The sequence below is a fragment of the Anthonomus grandis genome, chromosome 5 (assembly GCF_022605725.1).
Source record: "Anthonomus grandis grandis chromosome 5, icAntGran1.3, whole genome shotgun sequence".
NCBI classification, from domain to species: Eukaryota; Metazoa; Arthropoda; class Insecta; order Coleoptera; family Curculionidae; genus Anthonomus; species Anthonomus grandis.
In genome coordinates, this window is record NC_065550.1 from 23,396,713 (window position 1) to 23,408,775 (window position 12,063).

The 12,063-nt window shown below is 30.9% G+C and overlaps 3 protein-coding genes across 6 annotated transcripts in view; 1 reads left to right on the forward strand and 2 right to left on the reverse strand.

The window, feature by feature from the left end:
- LOC126735861 (NADH dehydrogenase [ubiquinone] 1 beta subcomplex subunit 2, mitochondrial-like) overlaps positions 1-12,063 on the forward strand; it is a 490,931-nt gene that overhangs the window by 268,107 nt on the left and 210,761 nt on the right. The window lies entirely within an intron of this gene.
- The window catches only part of LOC126735856 (homeobox protein abdominal-B), a 246,806-nt gene that overhangs the window by 146,595 nt on the left and 88,148 nt on the right, over positions 1-12,063 (reverse strand). The window lies entirely within an intron of this gene.
- Positions 10,466-10,813, reverse strand: LOC126736246 (uncharacterized). The gene has a single exon (XM_050440510.1). The coding sequence runs from the start codon at positions 10,811-10,813 to the stop codon at positions 10,466-10,468; it is 348 nt and encodes a 115-aa protein (XP_050296467.1).

The window sequence follows — 12,063 nt, forward strand, 5'->3', positions numbered from 1 at the left end:
CTTCTCCAGAAATTTGATAAGTGGTACTTTAAATTAAATAATCTTAAAAAGCAGTTATCAATTAAATACTCCTATTGAATATTTTAGGAGTGATTTTTCAAATCGTTTTTTCGGAAAAGCATTTGCGGTACCCTCCATATAATATATATTCTATTAAAAAAGTATGATTAATCGATCATCTTAAAAGCACGTTTAAAGAGATTGTCGAATTTATTTTTCTGGTTAATTTGGCACCCTGTTAACTATCCTCTATACTCACGCGTAGTTTAAGCGTCATTTATCATTTAATTCCTTTATAGTAATGAACTTGTTAATTAACAAATAAATTGCAATTTTATAATGGCTAAGAATATCTGATGCAATGGAAATGGCTTTTCGGGTTAAAAATATTGCATAATGCTTACGGTGAATCGAGTTTATAAAGAACCACTTCGTGGAAGATTACTCTCGCCCTGATCGGACGTAAACATTTAAAACTAAAATTAATACCTATCTCTAAAGTAAAAGAACTTGTGACTGAAAATTGTCATTAAATTCAATAAAATATTGTTTAATTCAATCGGCTAATTAAGTTTTAAACGAGTTAATTCCGACTCCAAATTCATAAAACGTATTGTAATTGCTGATGAGACATACGCCTTTGAATTTTAAATGCCCACCAATCAACAACCTTTGGAATTCCTCTTTGTGTACTAAGAATTCTTTCAGAAAGCAGTTGAGCCTTATGGAGCGTTTAAGAGAGGAAATTCATTAAAAGACCAAATACGTGAAAAGAATGCTCATGGATTTTGCATCACTATAGGGCATAGTTTCACAAGGTGAACGAATTCTGGCCTAAAACACATGAACTCTTATCGAAAGATAACATAAAATATTTATTGATGTTTTGGTAATTGGGTAAATATCATATCAGTGTATTATATCGGAAGAGGACTACTTTGAAGGCGATAAAATAAATTTGGATGAATATTCCAAATTTTGAGTTTCACCCATTCTCGGTATTTTTTTGAAAAGACATAACTCTGATATACCCTTGTATACTGTAAAGTTCGTGACCGACCTCGTTAAAAACCTTCGCAAAAACTAAGCAGGTTTTCTCTCGGAACGGCATCATGCAATCAGCCCATGTTGCCAACACCCTTTGGTAATTTATACGTGGTAGTATAACCGGGTCTGGGCGGTGCGGTATTTTATCTGGAGTCAGGCCTGGATCGTAAATTACTTCCAGTAATATTTACGACGATGTCACTTCGGCTCTGATATATCTAAATAATATTCCGCCGTAGAGATACGTGCACTGCAAAAATTGCATCGGGCACTTTATGACTCCTCCGACTTGTGCTGCTCCGTTCGCTTACTGTATAATGCAGATGCGCGGCATTTGGCAGATGAAGAAATAAGAGGACAATGATTAGTTTCTTTTGTGCAACTAGCGTTATTTGAATTTGATATTAAATTAATAATTTAAAAAACGAATGATCTTTTTTATATTGGTCAAAACATTTAATGTGTTTTTCATTGCATAACTTAAATGGGATTTAATTGCAGGGTCATATAATAAAAACTTGCCACTATGCTAACGGTATGTCGCGAATGCATTGAGATTGTACTAATTCAAATTCCAGTGCGTTAACTGAATCGTAGAACAAAATGAGATGGAGCTTTATGCAACAACCTCACTATTTTATGAGTGGCATTCAATTTGACCTGATTAACCACTTCTAATTAGAACGTTAGGATTCCGTTAGTTTTTATTGACTTTTAGATAATTTCTTTGATTTGTAGGTAATGTTTTTTGTTTCAGTTAATTAGTGAATTCCTATCTATACGTAAAAAAAAAATTCTAGTTATATGTTTTAAATCCTTTCTTATTCAGAATCTAAATACTTAAAATAAAATTTTCTATTAAAAATAAATACCTGCTAAAAAAATGCATTAAAAAATTAGTTCAACTCATAAAGAAATGTAATACTGACGCCAACCATTATAACAGACTAAACTTATTGCATTTCCGGTTAAATTTATATTTTATATTTTTCCTATTCAAATTTTTTTCTATCTAGTAAATCTGACATTTGTATAAAAAAAATAAACATTTTTTGTAAAAGATGTTTATTTATAAGTATATTATTATATATTTTAAAGGTTAATTATAGTTTACTATCCTATCAACTGTATGAAATTATTGAAGGAAAATGTAAAAATTATTTATATGGGTGGATGTTATAAATATAGTTATGTATATTCATAGCAAAATGTAGATAGTCCAAACAAAACATAGCATGCAGCAATAATTTTTTTGCAAAAAGGGTTTTTAGATTCATCAATATTGACCTCATTTGCGCAGTCTGTAGTATAGTGTGATTTAAATTTTTTCACAATTTTTACTTCCGTCTATGCAAAATCTATTTATTGTATTGATCCATTTTCAATAAAATTAATAAAAATTACACTAATCTACCAACTGCATGAAATAAACGAAAAAAAATCTTTAAATAAAAAATGGTAAGAAAAGAAAATACAGTTATGTATGTTCATAAAAATCAAAATGTGGAGAAGTAAAATAAAGTATACAAAACATAGCATGCAGAAAGAAATGTTGTGCAATAAAGGTTGTCTATTGATCAATATTGATCTCAATAGCGCAGTCAGTAGGATAGTGTAATTAATTTTTTTTCACATTTTAATATTCGACGCAATGCAAAATTGATTTATTATCCGAAATTATTTCAACACTTATATATAGTTATGTAGTTATTTAGTACCTTATTTTACATTAAATTTAATTTTAATTATTTTTGTTTTTTAATTTACAGAGCTTTATTTCTAATGTTTTTAATAGTTAATAATATTTTTTAAAGTTTAGCCTACAGAACACTTTATCCAATCTAGATGAAGCAGAATAATGCTAAAATACTCAATCACTACAGTCAACAGCTAAATGTTCTTTTTTTCAAATAAAATTAAATTTAAATTCTTTATATAAGTAATGATTTTCGAGTCAGGTTGGGAAAACTTAGAGTTATGTATATTCATAGCAATAAAAACATGGTAAGTTTTTAAAAAAATTTACAAAATATAGCATAAAATATTTTTTTTTGCAAAAACGTTTTAATATTCATTATTATTGATTTTAGTGGCGCAGTCAGTAGGATATAGTGACTTCAATTTTTTTACAATTTAAGATTCGAGCCTATGCAAAATCAATTTATTGTTTTTTAATAGTTAATTAATAGAATCATTAAAGTTTATTATTTATTTACTTATTTTTGTTTCATAGAATTCCAGAGTAATTAACTTAAGATTTTTGTAACGAAAACTTATACTGTTGTGATCAAGAATCATTTTCCGCCCTTGATATTTTATTGCTCGTTTTTATTTCGATTTAAAACTTTAGTCAAGAGAGAAAATCGAAGTGTAAAAGAAGACGTCGCTACCCTTAAGGGGATCAAAGTTACACCAGCTGCAGCAGCTGCTATATGTCCAAATGTACATCCAATTTCCTATGCGAGAGCAGTACAAAATAACAATAACATTTTGGTGGTGAAACAAAAAGATGCGGAGAAACATATTAAGCAATATTTGTTTTAAGGTGTGGTAACGAGAAGGATCTAAAAGTTATACAAACTTAAATTCAAACAAAAATGGGGGATAAGTACATAGTAGATGTTCCTAAATCATTGGAAAGAAGATTAAAGGTAGTCGGAATTAATGATTGTGAACATTCCCTGACTGATGGGGAAATTGTGGGCAAAATTGAGAGGTAAAACAACATACAGAGGAATTCAGAAACCAAAATTAATGTTATCATGAAAACAAAGATTATTAACAAAAGACTTAATTTGGTTATTGAAGTTGATTCAAACACCGATAGTTACTTTATTGAAAAAGAAAAAATAAACATTGGTTGGAACAGATGCTGGGTATTTAATGATTACAACATTCGTCGTTGCTTTAAATGTTGCCGTTATGGACATATTGCCAATGATTGTGAAGGAAGTAAGGTGTGCGGTAAATGTACTGGCGAACATGATGACAAAGAATGTAATGTGAATGTACCTAAATGTGTAAATTGTGCAGCGTCAAATCAAAAGTACGGTCTTAACTTAGACGTCCGTCATACTGTGTGGGAGATCAATTAATGTGATTCGTACAAAAGAATTGAGGGCCTCCAGCGAAATAAGTATACCAAATAGCAATTAGATTAAAATATTGTCTACAACTTAAGCATTGTCTATTTAAACTCTCAAGGCTTTTTGAACAATAAGGATGAAATAATTGTTTTATTAAAGGACTGGCAACCTAAGATCTTGTTTCTCAGTGAAACTCATGTATCAGAGGATAGTGAACCCTGTGAACTTAATGTTGAGGGGTAAAAACTAGAAAAATGTGCGACAGACAATAATAGAACTGGAGGAGTAATTGCTTTAGTAAGAAATGATCTTCGATGCAAGTTAAAAAATGTGCAATGTGTTGAAAATTTTGTTTGGTTGTTGTCCTTGGAACTGTTCTCGTCTGGTGTAAAGTATTTGTGTTCTGTATTGTACCAAGCTCCACAAAGACAGGATGCTGCCTTTATTGAGTTTTTTGAAAACTACCTAGATGAGGTAAGCGATCTGAATTTACTTAAAAGCTCATTTTATGCTGACAAATTAAAGGATGTAATATTTTCCAGTGGATTTACACAAATTGTAAAATCGCCTACAAGAATAGTACCTACGAGCCAGACGCTTATTGATTATGTAGTAACTAACGATAAAAATTTACCTCTTGAAGTTTATTTAACACCGAAAATCAGTGACCATTCCATTATCTCGATTAATGTTAATCATTAAAATATAGTGACTCCGAATAAAACTACTTTGAAAAGATCTACTAAACATTATAACTCAGATCAATTGCAACATGATATTATTAGTACACCTTGGAACACCAACATTTCAGATGTTAATTTACAAGCAGAAGCATTCATCTTCTCTATTATATCAAGCCTCAACGAAATGTGTCCCATGATCCCAGCTGTCACAGAACAAAAATATCAAGATAAGAAGTGGATTAACTCGGAAATTAAAAATCTAATGCGTGAGAGGGATAGTCTGTATAAAAGAGCCATTTTACATAAAAGTGAAGACATATGGACAGAGTATAAATCAAGCCGAAATGCTATTGTGAGTAAAATTAGGAATGAGAAAGACAATTATTTTGCTGCAACCATAGATGAAAATCGAAAAAATCCAAGGGAGCTATGGAAAAATCTGAAGACCCTTCTGCCGGGTAAAACTGAAGCAATACAGAGCGAAATTCTTTTTGGAACAAAGATTGAGACTGACGTGGCAGCAATAACACATCAATTTAATCATTTTTTTATAGATAGTATCAGTGAGATTATTCAAAATATACCGCAACAAATTATAGTTAGCAATGCCCCAAGAAGTCCAACATCAACTAATATTCTCCTGAATTCTGAACCAATATCAATGGCTAAATTGAGACAAGTCGTTAATAATCTAAAAAATGTAGGCGAGGGCGAATATGGCATCTCCAAACAGATTCTTTGTGATGTCTTTCATGTTGCTGGAAATAGGCTGTTGGACGTCGTAAACACCTCACTTTCAAATGGCGTCTTCTTGGAGTCCTGGAAGATATCAACAGTTATTCCTGTCCCAAAGGTGCCAAATACCAAGTTGTCTAATGAGTTTCGTCCTATCAATACTGTTCCTATATATGAAAAGGTCTTAGAAGTATGTGTAAAAGAGCAATTACTGCAGTTCTGTGATAACAACCAAATTATAGTTCCTAACCAATCTGGCTTTCGTAAACGTCATTCATGTGAATCTGTACTTCTGAATACCTGTGAGAATTTTTTAAAGGCAATTGACTCAGGTAATTATGTGTTGGCTGTGTTTTTGGATTTTAAAAGGGCGTTTGAAACTGTTGATAGAGATATATTGTTGGGTAAGTTAGAGCACATAGGAATTAAGCTGAACGTTTTAAAGTGGTTAAAATCTTATTTGTGTAATAGGTTACAACGTGTGAAGTTTAATAATGCTATGTCTGAAACTGTAAATGTCGATGTCGGTGTGCCCCAAGGTACTGTTCTGGGTCCATTATTGTTTTTATTTTATATTAATGATATGGTTAGGGTGGCTCAAAAATCAAATATTATTTTATTTGCTGATAATACTATGCTCTATATAGTTGGTCAAAATCTACAGCAAATGGTTTGCAACATGAATATAGAACTTGGCAATTTGTTTGACTGGCTTTGTAACAATAAGTTAAGCTTAAATACCATAAAATCAAAATTTTGTATATTTGGTAGACGGTCGAAGACATCTTCTATTGACATTGAAATCGTAAGTGTTTGTGTGGATGGACAGAAATTAGTTTACGAGGATCAAATTAAATATCTTGGAGTAATTTTAGACTCGAACTTAACTTTTCAGGCTCATGCAGATTATATGATGAGAAAGTTTGCTAAAAGGTATGGTTCATTAATAGGGTGGGACAAAACTTATCAATGAATACAAAAATAACGTTATTTAATGCTATAGCTCTTCCGTATTTACAATTTTGTTCAATTCTTTTATATAATTTACCGCAATATAAAAATTCTCAATTGGAAAAAATTCAAAATAGGGCAATGAGAACAATATTGAGATGTAACCGCTATACTCCTATTAAAATAATGTTAAATGTCTTAAATATGTTGACCGTCCATCAACGAATTATGTTTAATGTTAATGTATTTATATTTAAGTTGAAGAAAGGCCTTTTACCTAATTATATATGTGATAATTTAGTGCTATTTCGTGATGTCCATAATTATAATACTAGGAATTGTACTGATTTTATTTTAGCTCATAAGTGTAACACCGTTCAAATGCTTAATTCCGTGCTCTATAAAGGTTTGCTCGAATTTAATAAACTGCCTAATGACTTAAAAATCTGTAATGATATGAATAGTTTTAAACGATTATTAAGAGTACATATTTTAAAATTGTATTATTAGGCCCATGTTTTACTTTTTATATTTAATTTTTGTCGTTTTAACCTCTTTGTATTTTATATGTAGCAATTTGCTAAATAAAGATTATTATTATTATTAAGAGTACTTTTTTTAAAACCTTTAGTCAATAACCTTCGTTGATTAAAAATGATTGTATAAAGCTAAATAAAAAGCGCATAAAAAGAAAAATAACTAATTTTCTTATTTGCTTTTGATTACAGTAGTATTAAATTAAATGAATCAATTACTGATAATAAAAATTAATTACTTGAATGTAGTAAAATAGAAAAAAAAACTAACACAAATGACAAAATAAGCCTAATTAAGCAGATAATGTCATAACAACCTCCACTTACGTTCGCGGTGGCCGGCGTATCGTAAAAACAAAAGTAAACAGTTCTTGTTTTATAGTCAAATAAAGCACCCATACAACACATAGTTTTGAATAAGAATATAATGTTGTTAAAACTTTAATATGTACTAAAAATTAGTGCGTTATTTATGGGCAGTATATTAAAGTTTATGGTGAAAATAAAAATAGCAAACGGAGTAGTATACGTTGATTCATAGTATTTTTAATGTGTTTTAGCAGTTCGTTGACATATTGACTGTGAAAGTAAAAGGTGTAGATGGAACATGATGGGTTCATTTATCATAAATTTTGTTTGGATAGGGTATATAGTATAATATTTTTAGTAAATTTGTTTTTGTGATAATATTAATTTATAAAAAATTGCAAAATTTTGGAAATTAATGAGAAAAGAATGAAATATCCAATTTTCAATATCCTAATTTTTAATCTTAAACCTTATATACCTAGGTCTGTTTTACCCTAAATTTTGCCTATTATTATTAACTAAGACTTTAAGTCTTTAGTGTTCCCCTTTGCATATAATGTTTCAAAAAAAAAAAGAGCTACTAGAAGTTTATAATACCTCATTAATTATTGTTACAGATGAACCCAATATATGCATAGAGAATATCATTAAATGAATGTTTTTATTCTCATATAAATGATAATAAATTAATTCGTTGTCAAAGGCTCTACTTAATTTATTCCAATAAACGTGCGCAAAATCCTTTTAAAAAGCACAATAGAAAGCAAAATTTTAATTTAAACATGGTAGCACTAATATTATTAAAAAATTAAACAGATGTACACTTAGGTCTATAATAGAATTAATTTATTAAAAAATTTTAAAATTAGTAATACTTTTATTTAAGAGACAATTTAAAAAAGTTATTTGTTTTGTAAAAAAAATGCAGCCTTAAATTTATTAAGCCCACTACTAGCATCTTTCTTATCTATTTTGAATTAAATTTCTTACAAAATACTACAACATTAATATTAAAAAACTGCGACGAATAAAGACTGATCGATATCCGATTTGCCAAGCAGTACGTAGTGATTTTGTCTATAATAAATAATACTAAAGATTTATACAGTATTTTGCTTAGTTCCTAAACTAAGCAAAATACTGTAATTAAATATTTGTTTGCATACAATGCCTTTAAAGTGTAATGTAACTTTCTTTTTAATGCCATTAGAAACATGGAATTTTAAGCACAGTTTATCATCTAAAAATAGTCCCAGTTTTTTTACTGATTCAACTTAGTTAAATGCCTGCTTTTATAAAAATCCTTGAAATGTTTACTGCAAGTATTGGTTGACCCATAAAACAAAGAAGACCTTTTTGAAAAAGTGAAACTAAATAGAACAAAGCGGATGCATTTTTAATTAAATTTGTAAATGCAGTAATAATTGAAGCGCAAATGGCTACAAATTTTCAGAAAGTACAGAAACTTGGCAATTAAGAACCCAAATCAGCTAATAGTGAGCCGCAAGTAGTTAAACCTAAGCGATCATGGAGATTTGTCAAGGGAAAGAATGAAGATGCAAGTTATCAGATTTGTGTAGTGTCGAAGTTTGTGTCTCTTCATATAAGCAGATTAGTACCAGAAGAACTGCAGTCTTCTCTCGAACCAAATTTGCAGAAGTGAAAAGCACGTGCAAAAATCTGTACATCCATGAACATGATAATTAATTAAGAAGACTTTAAGGAGGTATGGAGGAGAAATGGGGCTATAGAAATGAAACATCCATGGTAAGATATCATATAGTCAGGAATAATAGAAATGATAGCGGAGGAGGTGGTAGAGTCCTTGTGGCTACGAAGAAAAACGTGGATATCTGTAATAGCTCTAGTCTCGAATGCTTGCTGAAAGAAATTTAAAAGACAAAGGTTTTGCTTATGTTCCGGTTATATCCCACCAAATGTAAATCTTGATGTATATGTTTAATTTTTAATCAATTTGAAAGTATTTTAGTTAAAAATGTAGATACAATAATTTTAAAGTACTTTAATTTACCACTTTATTCAACAGAAGACCAAGAACTGTCAGTTATTAAATAATTTTTTAAACTTTCATTTATAATTTATAATCTGAATCAATATAGTTCAGTTTTTAAAAAATTGCAACGGCAACTAGATCTGGTGTTGTCAAATATGAACATATTAGATGTAAAACATTGTGATAGCTTTAGATTGTGAAGTTTTCCTGACAATAAGTGTATTTATGATTATTCAAGAGAGGATTTCTATCTCTTGTATCATTTATTACTGGTTAAATTTCTAGGAATTTAACGATTTTAACCCTGAACCGACAACTACCGACACATTTTTATTACATATGTACTACTGATGGGTCCTTAGGACCCATAATAATAAATTTGCCATAAAATCAATAAAAAAAACTTTTATTCAAAAATTTAAAATTAGTTGAGTATATTACAGTACATAAACCGATTAAAATCTAAAATTATTTTTCAGAATACTTAGAACACAATTTCTCGCAGCATTGATTGCAAATGGGCAACTTACATATGTCACACTGGATAGCAGTTTTCCTCTCCTTGTTGGTGGGGCATATGGCACACCTTTTTCTTTTACTTTTTTTAGGAGGTACTTAAGGCTGTTCAGAAACTGGATCCGCAACCCCCAAAAGTTCAGCAATGAGGATTCGTACATTTGAGTGCACCTTCTTGTTGGACATTCTGAGTCGCAAATGTTCATCTATTAATTGCTTCCCAAGAGTTTTGATAAATGAGTATCGTTTTATTTCTTTACCTTTTGATGCAAATTGGTACAATACTCGAGAATTTACACCTGCAATGTTCAATATAGCAAAAAAAATTGCCATTGGCCAACGGCTAGTTCTTCTGGATATTGAATACAATGCACATTTCGCATCTAATGCGTCAACTTCAGATTTTGTTTCATTATAAAAATGAATTATCTCCGGCTTTTTGGTTGTTTCGTTGACAGAATTATCATGATGCATGCTAGAAAGTAATATAACGCTTTTACTTTTTTTTGGCACATAGCTCACTATAGTGGTTGAAGAAGTAAATCCAAACGTTGATGAATGAATTGCACGTTTTTGGTTCGGTTTAAATTACGGTGGTACAGATTTTTTATTTTTTCGTAAGGTTCCCATGTACGCCAAACTGTTTTTCTTGAGTTCGTCGACGAATTCCACTGAACTGTACCAGTTGTCCCCGGTGATGTTCCTTTTAGTGCCTTTAACAAGTGCCTCCACAAGCCTAAGAACCACTCTTGTTGGATTTGATAATGTAGGCTTTTTTGTACCATCAACTTTTATTTCGGAACCGGCATAAATCTTTGCATCTACGAGATAATGCGTTTTAGCGTCAGACAAAACCTGCACTTTAATTCCATATTTGGCAGGTTTGTTCGGAATATACATGCGAAATCCACACCTTCCTCGAAACGGTACAAGCATTTCGTCTATAGTTTAGTAAATTCCCGGTGAATAACATGACTTTGATCTAGCTACAAACTCATCAAATAATTCCGACACAGCGGCCAACTTATCAGTTTTTACTCTTTCTTTTTGGGTTTCTACATTGTCAAATCTGAGACAGCTCAATAAAAACGAAAATCTGACCAGACTCATAGTAGCAAGAAAAATAGGTCTTCTTGTCCCATCTGTTGCCCATATAGAACGGACGTCTTCATGATTAGATTTAAAGATGAACTGAAGCTAGAACAACCCAAAAAACGCCTTGATTTCACATATGTTGCTATTTTCAGTAAACGAAGGACAAAATTTAGTGACTTTGTGACTGAGCAAACCTTTTAGACTTTTTTTAGTTTTCTCTGGTGGAGTTTATCTTCAAATTGGTAAAATCAACTAACTTTTGTATCATCTCATTAGAAATTAGTAGACTCCAAGCATCTACAGGCTGACGTGGAGGATTCTTACGAGCCGGGCCAATAAGGCCAGGCAAGATAGTAACCAAATTATGAGCAGGGGTCCTACCTCTAATACCTGCTGATTTTGACCATTTGGTATTTTCTTTCCATACCAACTGTTCCTGATGGGCAACTCTTCTTCCGAAGAAAACTTCGTTCTTGCTCTGTTTCGGAATTGTGGTCGCTCAGTATTTCATTCTCCTCTTCATTCTCGTCACTCTCTTCAGCCAATCTTTCTAGTTCCTTTAACACAGCTTCTCTGTTTGGAACACCAACGGATACACTTTTCTTGCTCAAGCGCATTTGGTTTGAGTCTTCCATACTTTCCCAAAAGTCTTCAGACTCTAAAATATTTCTTAACGCATCTTCTGATAATGTTTATATTGTTTCCTATAATTTAGAGGATATGCAGATATTTGTTTTTGTTTCTTTTTTCTTTTTATTTTATGCTTGTTTGCAATTGTCATATGTACTTACATTTACAATGTGGTTGAGTATAAAAATAAATAAATAAATTATTTTAAGAGGAAAAAAAGGAAATTCTAAAAATACCGTTCTATAATTTTTTAGATGCCTCTAACACAGATTCAGCCTTAAAAGAGTGGTAAATGTGCGTATCATCGGCAAAACCTTAGATCTGACAGTATTCTACAATATTAAATAACTGAGAAACATACAACAGAAATAAGGCGAGTTCCAAAACGGATCCTTAAGGTACTGCAAAGTTTGATCTTCCAGGACCACCATTGGCTTTTTGTTGGATAAATAGAATGTAAA

What these genes read in the sequence shown, in the direction of transcription:
- LOC126736246 (XM_050440510.1), bottom strand. Translation starts at nt 10,813, where the DNA reads ATGCTTGTACCGTTTCGAGGAAGGTGTGGATTTCGCATGTATATTCCG.